The sequence below is a fragment of the Rosa chinensis genome, chromosome 4 (assembly GCF_002994745.2).
Source record: "Rosa chinensis cultivar Old Blush chromosome 4, RchiOBHm-V2, whole genome shotgun sequence".
NCBI classification, from domain to species: Eukaryota; Viridiplantae; Streptophyta; class Magnoliopsida; order Rosales; family Rosaceae; genus Rosa; species Rosa chinensis.
Genome location: NC_037091.1, coordinates 32,551,387 through 32,573,075, shown reverse-complemented (window position 1 = coordinate 32,573,075; position 21,689 = coordinate 32,551,387). Strand labels below are relative to the sequence as shown.

General features: G+C 37.8%; 1 protein-coding gene and 1 long non-coding RNA gene across 2 annotated transcripts; both read right to left on the bottom strand.

The window, feature by feature from the left end:
• Positions 1-6,849: 6,849 nt before the first annotated feature.
• LOC112195771 (F-box protein At3g07870) lies at positions 6,850-11,886 on the bottom strand. Its single transcript, XM_024335969.2, has 4 exons — positions 10,521-11,886; positions 10,172-10,309; positions 7,835-7,972; positions 6,850-7,311 (listed from the first exon to the last, which is right to left on the bottom strand). Exons 1-4 carry the CDS (start codon positions 11,787-11,789, stop codon positions 7,189-7,191), a joined length of 1,668 nt encoding a protein of 555 aa, XP_024191737.1. The 5' UTR covers positions 11,790-11,886; the 3' UTR covers positions 6,850-7,188.
• An 8,633-nt stretch (positions 11,887-20,519) lies between these two features.
• On the bottom strand, positions 20,520-21,071 carry LOC112196407. Its single transcript, XR_005809728.1, has 3 exons — positions 21,047-21,071; positions 20,864-20,965; positions 20,520-20,739 (listed from the first exon to the last, which is right to left on the bottom strand). It is a non-coding gene; the product is annotated as an uncharacterized LOC112196407 (long non-coding RNA).
• Between the last annotated feature and the right edge of the window lie 618 nt (positions 21,072-21,689).

Sequence of the window (21,689 nt, the reverse complement as noted above, 5' to 3'; positions counted from 1 at the left end):
CCGAAAAACTAATTCTGAAACTGCAGTTTTCTACTTTGCAGCAACTGTATTGCACAACTATTTCTGTGGACTTCCCTTATAACTTCCAGCCATATGAATGATCAATTTAAGTCCTTTGCATCAATGTTTCATGATCCATGGCTTCTTTGCTCCACTTAAGGTCCTATTTCTCTTGAATCACTTCATGAACTACCTAAAAAGAAAACAGAGTTAAATTAGACTTTTTAAAGGAAAGAGCTAAGAAAAGTGTAAAGGATTGCACATTATATTTGTCGCATTTTATGTTTCTATCATATTCTCACAACACAGCAGCAAGAGTTTTCATTTTATTTTTAAATCACAGTAATTCCAAACTAGTCATAATCCACAGCAGCTTTTAAAAGCAACCTTCTAAAATTTTCTGCCAGTGATCTATAATTTTCAATTAAAACCGTTTTTTATTTATTTCTCAAACACAATAAAATCTAAAATTTTAAACAAAAGCTGATTTTTTTAATAGCGAAACAATCCCAACGAGACCGGGTTCCTTTCTTTCCTGCTCCCCAGTGCTTTTTCTTGCTACCGTTAACTCTCGTTCCGCATGTTTAACTACAGGGGCCTATACCCCTGTTCTTAGGGTCTCCTTAACTCTTGGGTCCATTGTTTACCATACGCTAATGTATTAATTCATTAAATAGACCAACTCAATATGGTAGTAAATTGACTTCATTACGTTTGGGTTTAGCCTCATCTTGAGTGGTCTACAACTGCTGTGAAGAGCTGCTTTACTGCTATGAGGAGTAAGACACTAAAAAAGAGAGAAGTACTCTTTTGATTATAGACCATCTTTTAAAATTATAATGAAGTAGGGTGTTAACGAGTCAATGTTCCCCCCAAAAAAAAAAAGTGTTGCAGCTGCAAGTCACATGAAAAGGAAAAGAAAAAAGAGGTGTTGTAGTTAGGGATGGCATTTTAACCCACGGGTAATTATTCTTTCTGGGTATTTTTTTTCGGGTATGGGTACCCGTTTATGAGTTTTGGGTGGGTACGGGTATTTGATAAAATACCCATATCAAAAAGGGTGGGTATGGGTGTTACCCACGGGTATTAAAATTTTACCCAATACCCATTTCTATTCACCCGCGATCTCCAAAACGCGATCTCCTCTTTTCTCTCTGTTCGACCCAGCAGTCTCGCCGGAGATCGACTACTCCGGCGTCTAGGGTTGAGGTCGTGGTGGATATCGTCGGCGGAAACGAGGTGGATTTCTAGGGTTCTATTCCATCTTGGCTCTCACCAGCTTTGAACTCATACTCAAGTTTCTCTAAGGTACTCGCTTCCTTCTCTCTTATATCTGTATCTATTGTCGGTATATATGCAATTTGCCATGCTTGATTTGATTTCAGGAAGTGGGTTTTGCGATTCATGTGGTTTTTCTTGTTTTGGTTAAGCATATTGGGATCAAAGATCGTAGTTTTGTGGATTTGAGCAAGTGCTTTTACGTTTTGGCTTTTGATTGTGGGATTTGTTTGAATGGAGTTTGATTCTGTGTTAATTTTTGCAAAGGGATTCTGGGTTTTGTTAACTTGAATTTGAATGAGATATTCTAGTAGAAGAAGGGAATTTGATTTGGAGGTACAGCTAGATTTTTGAAATGTTTGAAGTGTATTGTTTGCATCTGGTAGCGGCTTCTGTGACTGAGCAAATGAATGAGATATTTAAGTTCGTAGTTACTGTTTTGAGATGTTATAATGTCTTCCACATCTGTAGTATTTTAGGTATTTTACCTAGCTTAATAATAACTCTAAAATCACCATCCTTTGATTGGTTTTTGTGTATCTAACTTCTTGCAATATGCATCTACTTATATATTGGAAATTGTATTCATCATTTGAATGCTATTTTACTTCTTGCAGTATGGAAGATATGTCATATAGCTGTGCTAATAATGAAATAATGGATGAGGATGTGGAGCAAAGGGTTCCACGCAAAAGAAAGAGGAAAGCAGCAGTATGGGATAATTTTGAAGTAGAAGTGATCAAGGGGGAAGAGAAAGCAATTTGTAAGCATTGCGGCAAGATCCTAAGTGCAAAGTCTTCAAATGGAACTAATTCCTTGAATTTACATGTTAAATCATGTAAAGGACTAAAGCCCCAATCAACAAGGAGCGAGGGGACAATCATATTTGGTCATTTTGATGAGAGTAATGCAAAGACTGAGCTTGCCAATATGATCATCTTGCATGAGTACCAATTATCGATGGTTGAGCATCTCGGGTTCAGGAGGTATTCTAATGCATTACAACCTTCCTTTAGGGTTCCATGTAGAAACACAATCAAGAAGGAGATTATGAAGATCTATGAATTCGAGAAAGAAAAGACAATGAAGCTTATACATATGAATAGAAGTAGAATTGCAATCACTACAGACATGTGGACTGCAAGTAATCAAAAGAAAGGATTTATGGCCATAACATCGCATTTTATTGATGATTCTTGGAACTTGCAGAGTCGACTTTTGAGGTATATATGATTTCCACTCTTTTTTAGTGTTGATGTTGTATTACTTAGCTACTGAAATGTATCTCTGTCTTGTATTGATATTGCTTAGTCATTATATGTTTATAGTGCTGCACTATCTGTTAATCATGGTACTTGTTATGCAGATTTGTAATGTAACTTACTGTTATGATAATGTTTATTATCATCCATGGAACTGATTTCTAATGTAACTTACTATTATGCAGATTTGTATATGTTCCCTATCCACATGATGCAGATACGCTTCATAGGGTATTGATGGAGTGTTTATATAGTTGGAATATCCATCGTAACTTATCAACGTTATCCTCGTGACATTCTAGCTATTCCTGTATCTACTGTTGCCTCAGAGTCGGCATTTAGTACTGGTGGACGGATTGTGAGCCCGCATAGGAACCGACTTCACTCAAACACAGTGGAGGCTTTAATGTGTGCTCGTGATTGGATGAGGAGTGAGATACGAGATGCTCCTAGCACATTAGAGGATGATGTTGATGTTGATGTTGATGAGGAGTCTTGCCATGATATTGATGATGATCTTACTCTACTTCAGAGGATGCAGGGTGACATTGATACACCCAGAGGAAGAGCACACTCTTCACCTTTATTTTAGTTATAGGATTCAGATATTAGAATTCTCATTTTGTAATTTTTTTCTTCTTATCATTGAAGTTATATTTAGAAGACACTTATTCATTTTCATTATCTGAGTCGGTGTTGAAAAATAAATTTAATTTTATTTACTAACTTAACACTAAAGTAGAAATATTCATATAAAAAAAAAATAATGTAGTGGTAGATGTTTGTAGCAAGTATAAAGAAAAAAAATTATAAATAAATAAAAAAAAATTGCCCATATTAAGATTAAAGAAAAACAATAAAGTGTATTTGTCAAAAAAAAAAAAAAATCCCAGCTTTTAATAGGCTAAAGTCCTTAAAAAAAAAAAAAAAAAAAAAAAAACTGCCCCAATTGAAAATGGGTAAATGGATGGGTATGGGTTTTACCCATTTAAAAATGGGTGGGTAAATACTCATACCCGCGAATTATTTGATGGGTATTACCCGCAAATTATTATTAGGTGGGTAATACCCAATGGGTACAAATGTCATCCCTAGTTGTAGTTGGAAGTCACATGAGGAAAAAAAACCAAGGTGGTATGGCTGTGCAACCACCATTCACACCACACTACTCGAGTGTACCTATTCAAGGGCTAGTTTGAGATTGCTTGACTTTTAAAAAAGGGAAAATCGTCCGTACAGTACCTGACATTTTCCTCATTCTAAACTTTCATACCTCACGTTAAGAAAATATCAAAACGGTACCTGAGGTTTCGACCCCGACCGAAGATTAGTACCTGGAGCCGTTAGCTCCGTTATAAATACTAACGGTTGAAGGATATTTTCGTCTTTTCATATCTTAATCCCTTATTTTTTAATCTAAACATTTTTTTTAATTTTTTCTCTATTACTACTGTTCATCTCTCTCTCTCCCCCCTCCCTCTCTCGTTCCCATTCAAACCCAGAGCTCTCTCTCTCTCTCTCTCTCTCTCTCTCTCTCTCTCTCTCTCTCTCTCTCTCTCTCTCTCTCTCTCTCTCTCTCTCTCGTCCCCATTCAAACCCATGATTCTTTTTCTGTCTTGTTCCCATTTAAACCCATGAAACCCAGAATTCTCTCTCTCTCTCTCTCTCTCTCTCTCTCACATGTCCATTCAAACCCAGCGAACCCGTAGTGACCATCAAAACCTCAATATTTCGATTTCTGCAAATCTCCTCCAAATTGAAATTCAAGTATATAGGGAGGTAGAGCTCGACAAGGGAAACAAGTTTGATACCTAAGTCGAAACCAAACTTCACCGGAAGACAGAGCAAACATTGCCGGAAGATTCAAAAACTTCTTCTCCTCGATTATCTCTCTTGGCTTATCATCTGAATGAGCAAATACCATGAATATGTCGGCCACATCGAGAGGAAGCTTCTGATATAGGTGCAAGACCACGACGTGGCCGGAATCGGAAAAACCTGCCGGAGAAGCCGCCACATTCTCTCCTTCAATTCTCTGTCATTGGACGTCTTTTGACAAAACAGAAGGCATAGGGATGACGGCGACACTGAGACGAAGAAAACTAGGCCGGTCCGACGTCGGGAATATGCCGGAAAAGTGTGGCGGCTATTCAGGTTGGTTCTGACCCGGTCTAGGTCTCGATCAATGTATTCCTTCAACGGTCAAGATCTTCTGCCATTTGAAATCAACGGTCCGGATGTAGCTGACTTTAAAATTATATTTTTAATCATATTTTTGGATATTACAAACTTCCAAAAATCATTAAAATTAGCTTGGGTGTTCGAAAAATCTTCCAAAAATTCATAACGACGTCTAGTTTAATCCTACGGGTTAGAAAGATAAAATTTGACAAACCAAAAATTTAAATAAATTTTCAAAACTAAAAATAGTTTTAAACTAATAGAAAAATTTTTTGTCTTTTTTTTTATTATATGAAAAAACTAAAGAAAACAAAAACAAAAGGGTAAATTGGTCATTTAATGATAAAAATATTCCAGCTGTCAGTTTTTGTAACGAAGGTAACGGCACCAGGTACCAATCTTCTGTCGGGGTCAGAACCTCAGGTACCGTTCTGATATTTTCTGAACGTGAGGTACTGAAGTTTAGAATGGAGAAAAGGTCCGGTACTGTACGGACGATTTTCCCTTTAAAAAAAACAACTGCTGCTGCTGTATTGTAAGAATAATCAACTGTGATTCTATGAATTAAAACAGTTTCGTGTTTGGTAAATAATATTTTTAAAAGTGCTGTCAGTACATAAAACAACCTACAAAGTGTGTTTTGAATCACAGCAGCTTCTAAAAACAACCTACAGAAGTGTTGGTCTACCACCTGGTGTGGCAGTGCGGGTGCCCAACACATGTCTTTCTCATGAGAGAAACAAAAAAGTATTCGTATGTTTTTTTACTCATGAAACTTTTTTAAATAAAAAACTCAGGTGGTCATAGGACCCAGCTCGTCCCAATGGGCTTTATGATGTACTGATATATATATATATATATATATCAGAGTCCCTAAACATATATGTTCACAAAAAAAAAAGAAAAAAAACAATGGTCCACTCTAGACTAAACATTCTCTTACACCTCATTATTTTTTACAATAAAAAATGTCTGCAACAACCCCTTCCAAACTGATCAAACTTGAACGCTTGACATGCATAAAGGGGCAAACAACTTGTCCAGATAGCATTAGTTGAAATAATCCTAAATTAGCAAAAACATCGACTAGAAAATTAGCCTCTCCAAGAATGTGAGTGCAATTGATAAACTAAAACCGGTGGATCCGAATAAAGAGTGAAAATATGAAATTGATCTGGATTGCCGGCGATAGAGCTAGCTGGTTCGTCAACGAGCTTGAACAGCTTTTTGAGCACTGAGGGGAGAGAAAGCGGGTGGTCGATACGGCTCAATTGAACCTCACTCTAAACGGAGGCGACACAAGCAGAGACTGGCGCGGGAGATGAAACACCATCATTTGCAACCACTGAGGGACTCATCTTCAATGATCCTAATTTTTTTTGGGTAATTAGCAATCTGTTTTGGGGATGAAGACCCCTGTTTTGAGGTAAGTCTACCCTACAGTGGCATCACAGTAATTTTAACAAAAATTTGTTTTAATTCGTAATTGCGCATAAAATATCAGAGTCCTTTTAGATAAGTTGGGTTTTCTGTTTTTTCACTGTTCTCTGGTGCTACTATATATTTTTTCTAAAAATATTATGCATTTTAGAAATGTTCCTATTCTGTTACAAAAAGAAAAAGATATGCTCTTATGGAAGTTTTATGTGGGATATTCGGAGCAATCTCATCCCTCAGAGTAAGATGAACAATCTGAGAAAGTACAAAATTATTTTGTGGTAGCGTAGACGAACCTTTTAATCAGTTGTCATTAGTAAGTTCAAGCTAAATTCAACTTCTAGTTATCTTACTAGTTCTAGAGTTAAAAAGAGACCCAAAAGAAAAGACGCGCTAACACAAAAGACCACTATTGTTTGTACTCGCGGCAACTTCCGTTCATGGCTTCATGCTCGTCCAAGCGGATCCACCAAAAAATAGAGAATCTTGTTAGAGTTGCTCTAAGCTTTTGCAATTCTAGGCAGCCAACACCAAGTTCCAAAACAACTATCAAATACAAAGTGCGCCAAACAATTGGATCAGTTTCTAAATACTCGCCAAGTTCCGAAAACAACTGATCATTTACAAACTACTAAACTTGGACTACTTACCAAAACAAATGCTACCAAACAATTGGATCATTTTACAGTTTCAAACCACTTGGATCAATTAACAAGTTCAAAAAACGACTGATGAGTTACAAACTACCAAACTTGGATCACTTACCAAGTTCCAAAAACAACTGATTAGTTACAAACTACCAGACAATTGCATCATTTACAGAGTTTCAAAACACTTGGATCAGTTACCAAGTTTCGATACAAATGATTTGTTATAAAGCCCAATGCTTTGAAATATCTGAAATTACACCCAAAATGCTTCATCTTAGCAGGGGATTCAGTTACTTCTCTGCTGGAGCTCTCTTCCTCTTTGCAGGGGGCTTGGTCTTCATCTTTATCGCAGTTGTGGGATGAATGAACTGGTCTGCAGTTCATAGCTGCACAACAGATGGCTGTGTTGGCTTGGGTGGTGATGCATAAAATGGTTGGGATGCAGAGGCTTGCATTGGTTGAACTTCATGTGTGGTTTTTGCCTTCTTGGGTGCTCTATTCTCCTGTACAGACAGTGAATCTGTGGCTTAATAGGGGGGTATATATAGAGTAATCTGGGACAGAAAAATACCATTTTTGGATTCATCAATTTAAGTCACTACTAATAACAGTTAATAGAATTATTTGGCAACCCATACATTCATTTGATACCCTAAAGAAAACTATAACAGAAATCCAAGCATGCAAAAAAAAATTGAAACTCTATCATTTCAAACCATATTGAGACTTGTAAAAGAAAACCATGCAAGGATTCAATCCATCATCTGAAATCATTAAGTACCCTTGACAATAAAAAAGCAGTCTTGACAACTAATCAAACCAACAGTGAACTAATCATCTAAAAACCTATTCATATGTAAACATTAAAACCCAAAATGAGCACAAGGAACCCTAAAGTAATCATACCTTTAAAACTAAGCATCACTAAACCAAAAAGTGACCCTATATATAGTCAAACCCTAAATTGAGCACCATATAAACCAAACCCCGAGCAACCACTTAACTCATGCAGCCCTAAATAATTACCTGTCTTTCTTGGGTAATTGTTAAAGCTATAGATTGCAAATTCCCTTGATCTAATTGATCAGCATTAGATTGCACATTCCCTTTATCTGCTTCAGCATTCCCATGATCTGCTGCATTGGATTGCACATTCAGTTGGCCCTACAACAAGAAAATAATTAAACAACTCTTAATCTCATTTAAAATCTCATTTAAATGACATTGAACTCTAATAAGATAGTTTGAATAACTCCGTACTTGTTGACTGCTGATTACTTGGTCTTTTGATTTACATATCGATCTAAGAAAAAGAATGTTTTACATATACTTCAATTGTCATCTAGTTTCCCAATGACATTGATATGTGAGCAAAGGTTTTGGTATTGCATTTGATCCATGTGTAACCGTCTATTCAAGTTCATTTATGACATTGCACCATTTGACCCATGTGACACAGAGCCAATGCAACTATGTTAGTATATTTCAGCTTTAGTGTTCATGAGAACAAAACTGTGCTGAGCATTTTTCTAACATTTGATGATGCCCGAAGATGGAACACATGTCATAAATTTCTCCAAATATTATGCAGCGAACAAGCTATACCGACATGTAGGACATGTCTGTGCAAAATATCAAGGGTCTACCGTCTACCAAATCAAGCCGAGGTTTGTAAACTGCAACTCCATAACGAGAAACAGAGAGAACATTGCACATCAATGAAATGGAGAAAATCACAGATTGGCACACACATATACCTAATATTCATACATATTTCAGGTGTATAGGATAATATGTCTCACTCAATATCCGAAATACTCAACATCTAAGGTCAGCTAGTGGATTACTTTGTGGGACCTAAACATTCCATGAGCAGCACAGGAGTACATAAGGTGTGAGTGCACTGAAGCACTATTTCCATGCTAAAACCGCAATGTGATAAGTAATTTCAACTAAAAATTTTTCATTTCAAAGTGTGACAAATGCCATAGCTAGCCTCTAGAAAACTAGCCCAAATTATTCATATATCATAGTATTAGTGCCTAGTTAGGGCCACTAAGGCTAGGATCTGAGGCTTTCAAACAATAATATCCCTATTAAGTATTAACATCAAAACACATAAATTAAAGTGAAAGGATGAGAGAAGTGGGAGAACAAAGAGGGAAGCTATAGAGCAACCAGGGCAGCCCCTATATGTTGTCCCCCACTTTACCGAACTCCTAATATTGTGTATGATACTTAAAGCCTTGAAGGTTTCACGTTTCAGAATATGTTTCCATCTCACTTCATAAATTATTTAGAATGAGACTGATAACTTTTTCTTTGAGAAAAAAGTGGGCTTCAGTAATCCAAAGAATTGCTTAATGCATGGGTTCTAAAACTTAAAGTCAACAATTAAAATGTTTTCCAAAGTCTAGTTTCATTACAACAAAAAATTGAGGTTTCAGATGTTTGCATCTCACATCAGAAATTATTTGGAATGAAACTGATAACTTTTTTCTTTAAGGGAGATAAAAAAGAGGATATTTAAAACAAGTTCTCAAAAACCAGTAAAATGAGCCTAAGTTGCTATGTTTTACCTAGGTAAATTGCCTTTGCCAGAGAATTGACCATACAGAGATGATGATCATTTCTTCTTTTATGAACTTCGTATCTACTCAAATGACTGGTTTAACAATTGTTTTATTTCCCCTGGTAAGTTTTATCATTTTCAAGATGGGGATCTGCTATCTTCACAAGGATATCCAAAGCTGAACTAACACTGCAAACAAGCAACACATAACCTTCCCTGAAGAGAATCAAGCAAATAGCTACAGAAGCCCAAAGTTGAAGGGTCAAGAAGGTTGGAGGCACATGGATAACTTTGTCAGAAAAATAAGCATACAGAGATGAATGATCATTTCTCTTTTTATTGACTTTGTATCTACTCAAATGACTGGAATACCATTGTTTTATTTCCTTATCTGCTATCTTCACAAGGATTTTCAAAGTTGAACTTGTGGCTGCAAACAAGCAACCACATAACCTTGCCTAATGATAGTCAAGCAAATAACTACAGAGGCCCAAAGTTGAAGGGTCAAGAAGGTTGGGGGCATGAAATTAACCTAGTTTTGTGAAATTATTAGAGTTAGCAGATATGACAAGGAACCAATCCATCATATCTGAAACCATTAAAACCAGCAAGCAGACATGACAACTAATCAAACCAACAGTGAACTAATCATTTAGCCCTATCCCTTTGTAAACATTAAAACCTGAAGTGAGTTCATCAAACCAAGAAACCCTAAAGTAATGACACCTTTATAATCAAGCAACACTATAGAGGCAAGGTAACGCTATAAGCACTAAAACCTAAATAATTACCTGTTGCTGTTGATCGACTGGTACAGTTACAGATTGCACATTCCCTTGATTTAATCCATGAGCATTAGATTGCAAATTCTGTTTATCTTCCTTAGCATTCCCATGATCTACTGCAGTGGTTTGCACATTTCCTTGCCCCTGCAACAAGACATGAAATTGAATTACTCACTCATCACCCTAACTGATTTCAATGACTCTGAACTTGAAAAAAGATGGTTTGAATAGAACAATACTTCTTGTTGACTGCTGGTAGCTAGCTTGGTCTTTTGATTTACATATCAATCTAGTACGTTTGAAATTGCACATAGTATGAAAGAGTAAAGCCTTTACTGGGTTTGACATATATTACCTCAGGGTTCTGACACCTGATAACATCTTTAAGTGAAATAAAGCTTGGAACATGGGGATAGGCTTTGTCAACCGAAGATGGTATCCCATCAACCTGAACCCCAACAAAGCCCTCACTTACAGCAGTATGAGCCTGCAACCTACCCTGCCACAACAGGACTTGCCATTCTGGTGAAACACTCAAAATTTGTGCATAACCACCAAACGACGACGGACCATATTCCACACTACTGTCAAGCTCTTTGGTCCAAGAGTCCTCGACACCGTAATGCTTCATCACCCAAACATGGATACTAGCTCTCCAACAAACAGTTATAGAAAGGCAATCATTCAAGATTCCAAGGTTGAATCTAGTCATTTGGCTCTCCCAAGAAGTCCAACGAGGTACTGGTAGCTCTCGGAAACACTCACTTCCAACATCAAATGCATATATCAAACGAGGACCCTTTACCGGTAGGCCAGTCCAATGAAGACAGTCATGAATATAAACTCCATGTACATGATCAAAATTGTTCATATCAAATTCCCCAACATGTCTCCAACCCCCTGAGTCCACAGTCAAAACCATCACCTCCCGAGGTCCATACGCAATCTCACCTGGAGGCCGAATCCCCATCCTCATTTTTCTTGAATAAGCAATAAGAACAATTTTGTAGACACCATTTATGGTACTATATCCCAACCCAAATCCACAAAAAGATGGCTCCAAAATTTCCTCACTGTGTCTTGTAGGAGTGGACTCTACAGGAGTTAACTCCTCCTCTAGAGATAAAGGCCAATAAAGGAAACTGGAATCAACTTCCCTAATAGGAGGTGGAAGAGATGAAGACTCACCAGTCATTGGATTGCATATGTAAAAACCGTAAGGGCAGTACATCTTGTATAAGCAGACCAAGCCCTTGCAAGATCCCACCATGATTGCGCTGCTAGGAGTCGCTGAGTCTATAGAAAGATCCAGTGCTGCGACGCCGTTTGGCCTCCGCTCGTTGAAGTCGACCAAGAAGTACCTATCCGAATTGAGGCTCGACACCAAATGGCAAGGGCGTGTTCGAGAGAATAGTTCTTCGGTAAATTGCGGGTCTGCGAACAAAGATCGCAAAGATTTGCAGACATGCCTGCATTTCATGAGGGTCTTGATTGGGATTTTGCAGGAGATATCGGCAATTATATGGTCTGGCAATTGTACAAGGTAGGGTTTCTGATCATCGTCGTCTTCCTTCTCATGTTGCTTCTGAGGTCGGCGGCTATGGCATAGCTCGGTATTCTTCATCGCCGGTTAGGGTTCGTATAAACAGGGACAAAGAGGGAGAGTGTAGCTTGAAAATGGAGGGAGAAAGGAGAATTTGAAGAAGCGTTTCAGGTGGAAAGTGTGCGTTGAAAATGGAAATTTTATTACACGAGTCAATGTCAGCCTATTTGGGTTGAAAATGGAAACTTTATCAAGACTGACTGAAGACCCACCCAATAGGCTAACATTAACTCGTGTAATTTTATCAAATACTAGCCTTCTTGCACGCGCGCTCAGTGCGAAATCGAGCCTGACGATATGTGTACACATTCATTAAAATTGTTTTTCACATGATGTTAAGACAGTATCTAACAAAAGTTTTCCTCAAAAAAAAAAACAAACAAAACAAAACAAAATTTTCTTTATATTAAGGTTGATGCGATCAGGAAAAAAAATATATATATCTCTTAGCTCCTTTTTTATATGACATCCAGATGTTAAATTTCGTGTTGTTAAAGAAGGCTACTCTCAAAATGCTACTACAAAAAGTTAATCACACAACGGAACAGAAATCATCTGTTGTGTGTTTAAGTAAACTCTATTGTACAACGGTATTAGTGATATTCTATTGTGTAAATGTCAACAAAGTGATAACTTTTTTATTAGAACTACATTACACAACGGAATTAAGTATTGTCCGTTGTCTGAGTCTTAAAAAATTTAGCGGCAGATTTCCCCCCACTTTAGAGTCTTGGTTGCCTCTTAAAACACTGAAATTTAGGCTACTAGGTACAACAGTACAACTATTTCTGTTGTGTGATTGAAAATTGGGCGTCAAATTTTGAGCAAGCTTGCTTGAATGTCTTCCACTTGGTACACCTAGTGCAAGCTGTAGAAATTGCACAACAGATTTAAGCTATTCTGTTGTGTGAACTAAAAACATCGGCGGCAAGATTTTGAGCCCAAAGCAGTAGGCAGCATTGTTTCCCTCCATGTTTTAGCATTTTGTTTTTATGCAATACACTCCTACAATAGTTTGTTATAGAAACGTTCTGGGAGTGACTTGGAAAATTTATTGAGGGTTAATTATGTCACATAGATCTAGCCATATCTCGACCTAATTGCAAAGTGAAAAACAAAACCTCTCGACCTTCTCAGTCATCTTCTTTGCCACTTTCTCTTCCCTTTCTTATCCAAAAGAGCTAGAACTACTCAACCCACTGAGCCTAAGACTCGGACTGAGCTAACTATTTCCTCTCTCTCTCTCTCTCTCTCTCTCTCTCTCTCTCTCTCTCTCTCTCTCTCTCAAAATGTTGAGCTTGAGCCTCTCTCTCAGTCCAGCTCCGAGCTTCAATTCTTTCTTCCCTGATATACTTTTGCTCCGATTTACTTTTCTCCTTGAAACCTTAATTCACCGGTTGTTCTTAGTCCCTAGCGAGAAATTAGGGTTCGAATTGGGGCTCCCTCTTCACTTCTCCAAACCCGCCTCCAACTCCATTTACCTATTCGATAATCAAAGCTCCACTTTGCCTTACCCTTATTCTCTCTCTTTCACTCTCTATGGCTAAAGATCTAAATCAATTCAAGGCTTCTTGATCCAGTAAGGTCCTTATCTCTAACGAATTCCATCTCTCAGAAACCCTAAAGCGGCCGACAAAGGTTTGTTTACGGAAATTGAAAGGTTCTGGGTTCTAGTACAAAGGGTTTTGAGTTTGTCATTGGGTTTCTCAGAAATTGGGGGTTGGGGGTTGTCTCATCCTCTCTGCATCTGCTTAGATTGGGGGTTGGGAGTTGTCTCGACTTGAGATTTATAGTCCAAACAAGCTATTAAAGGAAGGAAAGCTCCGACGCTCCCTCTGACCTAGCAATCGAAACCCTAAGAAGTCGAGGATGGTGCTTCGGCGGCGACTTCAAGCAACTCCAAGCGATGATCCTGATCCACTCGGCATTGGCCGACAAAACCCACATGGTGGTGAAGTCAATGGAATCGGAGCTCCTCAAATCCGTCAGAGCCAAGTTGTTACCCAACCCGGTCACTCTTGGCAAGTCATCTCATCTTCTCGGCCCCAAAGTCTTTCAGGCAAATACACCTTCATCTGGATTTTTTTCTTAGAAATTTATGATTTTTTGTTAATTTTGATCAGATAACTTGGGTTACAGACATTTCAAGTAGCAATGTTGACGATTAATTTTGCGAGAAATTCTAGTCGACGGCTTTTGAAACTTGGTCTTAGTGATGGACATGGTCATATCCCCCCGTTCGTTCTCCGACGACATCGTTCCGGGCACTAAGGTGTGTGTGTGAATTCATGCTTTGGAGTGATTTTTAAGTATGGGCAAAACACTCAAAGCAGTGTTTGATTCAATTCATATGGATTTCGCTTTTAGCATGATGATGCAGTAAGATTGTATCCACAGGTTTGATTCAATGTTCCAATCTTGGCGTCAATTCCAATTCCAAAAGTTGGCCGTGATATACCCACAGGTACCTAACCCTCATACATGCCATTCTTTCTTCTTATTATCTTTTGATTACTTTGGCTTGTGATGCTTACTCAATCACTCATGCTCTTTGCAAATCCTTGTGCATTTTCTTTTGGTAATAGAGGGGGGAAAAGGCATTAAAAGGCGAATCCTTGTGCAATGTTTCATATATATATATATATATATATATATATATGTATATATATATATATATATATTTCAACATTTGCTTTAGTTTTGATGATTTTCTAAAAAGTTTTGTGATCGTAGTTGTTTTTGTGTGAAGTAGTAAATTAGGGGAAAAGAGCTTTTTCTTTTGGTGTATTTGTATATGAATATGAGTAGAGTGTCTGAACTTGTGGAGTTGCAAGGTTAAAGAATCAGCCGGGTGCAACAATTTTTACACTGAGCCAAAGTAACCGAGATGTCACTAAAGAACTGATATACTCTCAATTGGTAGACTTACTGAGAAAACAATAGTTGTTGGACAATCACTGGTCCCCAGAACTTAAGGTATTCAATGGCTAGTGATCTTTCAGTTGAATTGTTAGAGAAAGTTGGAAAGTGCCTTAACTTGACCAACGATATTTCTCGATTCTGTGTTGTTTGTCAGTCATAGCGGTTCTCTGTTCCTCCCTTTACAAAAAAATAAGCAGCAGCTCCTTTCTCCCATCAGAGGCCCCATACAACTCCCCAAGTATCCTGAAAGCCGCCTATTTCTTTACTTTCAGTGGATTCATACTGATCCTAAAATGAATTTCAAAAGTTTTGAATCAACTAAGCTTTAGGAAGTTCATTTTTTTTTTCCAGTTTCTATAATATTGTGTGCTAACTTCTGAATCCCTAGCCTTCTCTTAATTGGATTGTAATTTTTTGGTATAGTCTTAGTATAAGTTTTTGTAGTAGTATAAATTGCTCACCATAGTTCTTGCTTTATATCTGGTTCTCTTTTTGTTCTTGTTTCTCGTTGGGTTCTTGGGTTTCTTGAGGCTATTCAGATTCTTTTAAATGCTGGGAGTTGTTATCTAGGTGAGTTGTGATTGGATATGGATTCCCTTATGTCAATTATGGTGTTGTAGTTTAGCTAAGGCACATTGTTTGGTTTTGTTGACAATCTTTTTCAGTTTGGTTGTAGCTGGAAGATTTTTCATTTATTTACTTAAGTTGAAAGATCAAAGTATTATTGGTTTTTTAGTATATCAGCTTTGTTTGAGATACAAGCACTATGTCTGCTTAGGTTCCAACATTTCAATTAATTAGAAGTTTGGAACTGAACTTTTCAATGCGGTTTTCAATTATTTTGGTAAATATTGTCTACAAACTGAAGGATGACACAAAGACTTTATGTTTCAAGAAGTACACAAATAATTAGGGTGTACTATATTAGTTGGTTAGAAATCTGGAAAAAAGTTTTAAATATTTAGAGTATAGGCAAAAGTTTGATACTGTATGCTTATATTTTATCTGTTTCTGACTGAATAGGATACGTAGAAATCAGATTCTGGGTCATCAGATTCCCTTGATAGCTTATTTGGTGACAAAGATGCAAGCAGTGCTCTGGAGGTTTCTAGTATTATTCAACCTAACTGGTAGTCAGTAAGATTGTTTGTTATGGCCCTAACTGGTTTACTATGCCTTTTTTTTTTTAGGTACTGCTGCTATTTTCTGCCTTCATTCATCTATGTAAACATTGCATGCATCATACACATGATGGTTCTGGTGCTTATTTTGAATAAGAACGAACTGAGCTGCTAGGGACTCCTCTTACCTGTTAGTAAATTCTTCCTCTCATCTTCCTATGTGAACTTTAGTCATAGTCAACATGGTTAAGTACTCTCAACATCTTTAGTGCAAGAATAGAAAACAGAAAATGCTTATTACAAACCTCTTAGTACACTACCTGTTGTTTCCCATGTGAATTTCAGTTGTGGTGAAGTTGAAGTTTGTTTACATGATTAAGAACATGTATAAATGTCTTCGACTCACATTATCATGTAACTAAGGCTATTATGTTTTATGTGCTGTAGGAAGCACCTGCTATAGTCAAGTCCTACTATGACAAAAGAATAGTTGGATGCCTTGGTGATGAAGGAGGTAAACTCCTCCAGCTGCATCTTTTTCTTCCCTCATGAACTTACATCATTCCGCACTTGCAGCTAACTATAATTTCTGTATATATATATATATATATATATATATATATGTCTGCTGAGGATGAGCACGATGTTATGTGGTTTTGGCTGGACAAAGGCAAGTCACATGAATGCCCTATCTATGTTAGCGTTTGAGTATCTCTTTTATTTTTTACTTTATATTATGGGGGTTTAGTTTCTGCTAGCAATGCTTCTATCATAATGCTATCTATGTGTGTGTGTCTGTGCTTAGGTACTTCTCATATTGGTCTCATATTTTTAATCGTACATAAGGGGTTCTGTTGTTCTCTTGGATAGTGATGGTGCAACTGCATTAGTGCTAGCGAGTGGGGAGAAGGCACTTAAATGCAATAGTGTCAGCATGTGTATGTTTTTGGCATAATGATATTGTATCAGCTTTCGCTATCTTTCAATGTAATTAGCTAGAATGTAGCAGCCATCAAGCTAGCTAGAATGTCTTCTTTTTGGTTTTATGGTATGGATGGATACATGAATGCTACCTCTTTTGGTACATTAGATGGTTGAATTAGAGTATTTCAATGCCTAAATTGTTAAAGGAAAAACACATTATGTGCCTTCGTGAAAGCGACTGACGGAGAGGGAATCAAGGAATCAGTGATTACCATCAATCATCTACTGATCAATCAGCATTTAGTATCATTAATGTAATCGATATTTCCGTTGTAATTCTATCCCTATATAAAGGTACTATGAAATGAAATGAGGAGACCAATCCCAATTCCAATTTACTTTTACATGTTATCAGCACGCTCAGAGGCAATAGGAAAAGAAAAAAAATCTAATTTTCTAGTTTCATTCTTCTTCTCGTCGAAAAAAAAAATCAAAACCCTAGAAGAAAAAAAAAAACTTTTTTTCTTCTTTTTCTGCCGCCACAAACAACAACAATTCTCAGGAAAAAAAAATTTCTCCGTCCAAGACCGGCCCCATCCAGACTGGCCTCACCTCCAATCCCGTCTCGCACCCAGCCCAGAGCAATTTGCTCTCGGCACCCATCGACCTCCCGGGTCCTCGCCCAGCACACCCGGCCCCTCCAGATCCTTCTCCCAGCCTCCCACAACCGGCGGCCTTCCCACTAGATCCCAACCCACTAGGCCGAGCGCTGCAGCACCCCGCCTTCACCAGCACAGCGCCCCCGCTCCCACACGCTGCTGCACTAACCAGGGCATCAATAGCCCACTCGCCCAGCGCCTCTGATCTAACCTTGCACCGCCGGACAGCCAGATCGATCATTCAACCTCCAGCCCCGCATCCAGCAGCAACCACAGCCCCACCTGCGTCGATCCCAGCAGCCTATCGCAGCACCGATCCGGCGATCCCTGCCCAGCACAGATCCGGCGATCCCATGCGCAACAGCTACAGGTCTGCAGCAGCCGGCCAGACCGAGCCTTGCAGCAGTCTCAGCCTCGATCCCTGCGCAACCTTGGCCCAATCTCCAGGAAACAGAAGAGAGAGAATCAGAAGAAAAAGAGCAGGGGAGGAAGAAGGAGAGAGGGAAGAAACGGAAAAAAAAAAAAAAAAAGTGGTGACCGGGCCCAAAGAACATACCCGGCCCAAAGAAGAAAAAAAAGAAAAAAAAACAATCGGCCCAAAGAACAGAATGCCCAGAAAAAAAAAACAAAAACAAAAACAGAAAGAAAAAAAGAAACTCGGCCCAAAGTAAAGGGGCCAGCCCAAAGAGCAGACCCGGCCCAGACTGAAAAAGAAAAAAAAAAAACATTGCTACGCACGTCTGCATCAACACGCGCGTGCGCTAGGATCGTTTTGTTTTCTAGAAACTAAGTATGTTTTCTTTATTTTGTTTTTATGATTTTAATCAAGCATGTGAATTTTATTTATCTTTTCTATTTTTAAGCATGCTTTATACTTTATTGTTTATGCTTTTTTTATATTTTGTTATTGAACATGTTTCGTTAGATAATATTGATCCTCTTACGCATGCCTTGTTATTTATGTTTTAAATAATTATGTTTAAGCATGTTTTAATTATGCTATAGTTTATACTTTATTTTGAACATGCCATATATATTTTGTTATATATTATTTATGCAATTCTGAGCATGTTTTGTGAATTTTATTTACGCTTATATAGTTATTCCTAAGCATGCCTTTATATTATGCTATTATTTATATTTTATTTTGCGCATGATATATTATTGTTATTATTATGTGTAACATATATTTTGGTATACATTTGTGAAATTTGAGCATGCCATGTAATTTATTTTAATATATGCTATGTTTTTATTATTTATTACGTGCTATGATAATTACTTGTTTAGAATGCTATACAAAAAGAATTGCGTTTTGCCATGATAATGAAAGTTCATGCGCATTATAAATACACACTTACTGTGATAAAGTATTGTCACATAGCATCGAAAAAATGTGACCATTACGAATCTTGGTCTTGAAATCTAATTCATATGTTTGGAAAATAATTTACGTGGATATCTTTATGACTACGTAATTTATATCTTCTCTCTTGTTTATGTAGATGGCTAATCCAACTCGACCTGAATTTGACATTTTGGACTCAGAAGGACTTGAGTACCATCGTTGGGTTTCCGATATGGAAACTGCCTTTGTGGCAAAAGACTACACTGCTACCATTACTGACCCCAAAGATGATGAACTATCTAATAAGGTGAAAACAGATGCCTTAATGTTTCTTAGGCGACATATTGATCCTAGCCTACGCTGGGAGTACCTTCAGTTGAAGACACCCAAAGAATTGTGGGATGCCCTTAAAGGACGTTTTGGGAACATTCACGATACTTTGCTCCCAGGACTGGCTGTTAAGTGGAATGGAATCCGCTTGCTTGACTATAAAAAAGTCAATGACTTCAACAAGGACATGTTGCGCTTAAAGGCACGTCTCAATTTCTGTGGAAGGGAAATCACAGAAGATGATATGATCTACAAGACTCTTACCACCTTTCCTACTTCAGCTTTTATACTAGCGAACCAGTATCAGTTGAAGTATGACAACAAAAGAATCACAACCTTCAATAAGTTGATAAGCCTACTGCAAGTGGCTGAGAGACGTAATGAGATTCTCTTGAATAACAATGTCAAGCCCACTAGGACAAAGAAAATTCCTGAGGCTAATTATGGAAAATTGAAAGGTGAAAAGAACTCCAATGCAAAGGGGTTTAGACGTGCTGATCCCTACCCACGTGGCAACCATGCACCACGTGGAAAGGGACATGGGGATCATGGAAACAAGATGCAAAAGGAAAGAGTTGACAATGAACCATGCTATAGGTGTGGATTCATTGGGCATTGGTCACTACACCAATTTTGTTATCAGACAACGGCAGAAAACCGTTGTGTGATTTGAAGATCCACCGTTGTAGAGCGAGCCGTTGTTTGATGAAAAATCAGACAACGGTGGAACACAGTTGTGTGATAAACACACAGACAACAAGTATGGGTTATAACTGTTGTGTGATAGCTCGGCAGATGGCTCGGCAGATGCCAAGCGCGCAGCTGGGCAGCAGTTGAGGGGCGTCTTCAGACAACAGTGCCAATTTGCAACCGTTGTATGTTAAGAATATCAGACAACATTTTTTTTATTTTGTCTGTTGTCTGATTGCTCTTCAAACTTCAGTTCTTAGACTATATGTATTGTGTGATTAACTTTAGGACAACAGAGTTCAATTGCTTCCGTTGTGTGATTAACTTGTAGGACAACAGAGTTCAATTAATTCTGTTGTGTGATTAGCTTTTAAGACAACAGAGTTCAATTAATTCTGTTGTCTGAGTATTAATCAGAAGACACTGATTCGTTAAAAACCGATGTGTGATATATTGATCACAATATATTTTTCTCCCATTTTTGGTCATTCAGACAACAGGCAGTGATCATTAGCTTTGGTCTGTTGTGTGATCATTTGAACATTCCATTCCTGAATTAGATTGTGCATTCATTTGGTCTATTTACGAAATGAATAGTACTCTATCAAATACAAACATTGCAAACCATCAAATGATTCATATAACCATTACTTTAAACTTCAAAAGCAAAAGGGATGCATTTCCCAATCATTGAAACCAACATTTTACACAAGAAAAGCATTCTAGTGCATGCCCATCTACTTGGGACATCAAAAAACTGATACACATATATTGTTCCAAAATATGCCACACATGGTGCATGACAATGTACCAGCAGAGAAGCACAAAAAAGATGCTTTCCTTATCTAAAATGTACCAGCAACAAGTGTGCTACTTCATGACTCGTGCACATATGTGTTGACAACAAACTTCCCCCACTCATTTCGTACTTGATCAATATCTGCCTGGGTGTATTGGCTACTGCCTCTCCTCTCCCACTGAAATTAGTTAATTATATCAAAAGGATCAGTTAATCATTTTGGTGAATGAGGCATAGATATAATAACACACTTAATAGAAATTGAGTCAAGTGACTATATTTATAGCTATGTATGTTGATACCTTGGAAGGAAACAATGACATGTCTTTATCCTCAATGATATCTCTCATGTATCGCATGATAAAGTACCCGCACTCCTTGTTGCTAGGTTGGGGAGGAATGCCCTAAACACAAGCAAATGAATGAACAAGTGAAAACTTGGCATGGAAAACTGTTTTTTGAAAACCACAAGTGGTGAAACTTACAGCCAAATTTTTCCAATGGACTGAATTCCGACTTTGTTTATTCTTTTCAGAAATATACATACGCATAGCACTACACCAAAACAATAATATGATCAATGATGTACCATAATGCAAGGGAGGCAAACAAGTGTATTAAACAGATTTCATAAAATTGAGGCATTTCGATCAATATGTAAACGAGGGACTTACGTATCCACGATAGACATCCAATCTCCTGTGGGTAAGCGTCTTTTCAGCGGGTCCATAAAATAGGCAGTTCCTTTCTCCGGATCAACTAGTGTCAACACCCAATGATCACTACATGTATACAAAATGTCATATATCTTGAACACTAATTTGTTATATATGTTCAGACACAGTAGATATGAAAGTTTGCAAACATTCATTAACTTACCCTGAGTTATATGGCAGCATGAACATCTGCCCTGGTTTAGCAGTTACAAGTCTATCTTTGATGTGTTGGGCCTTGACAGTTCCATTCCCACACCCCACAGCACCAATAAGTGAAGGGTCAACAAACGCAACCATGTCCAGCATTTTATAAGCCTTCAACTTATCATAGAGGTACCTAATAACAAACATTTGCACCAACTCATTGGGTTTCAACAACTATACTCCTTATCAAGGCATTACGGACAAAGCA

Excerpts from the sequence above, each read along its gene's own strand:
- LOC112195771 (XM_024335969.2), bottom strand. The coding sequence starts at position 11,789 with ATGAAGAATACCGAGCTATGCCATAGCCGCCGACCTCAGAAGCAACAT. Across the intron at positions 10,310-10,520 it reads TCAGGTGTCAGAACCCTGAG|GGGCAAGGAAATGTGCAAAC; the intron begins GTAATATATGTC and ends GTCTTGTTGCAG. Across the intron at positions 7,973-10,171 it reads CAGTCGATCAACAGCAACAG|GGCCAACTGAATGTGCAATC; the intron begins GTAATTATTTAG and ends TTCTTGTTGTAG.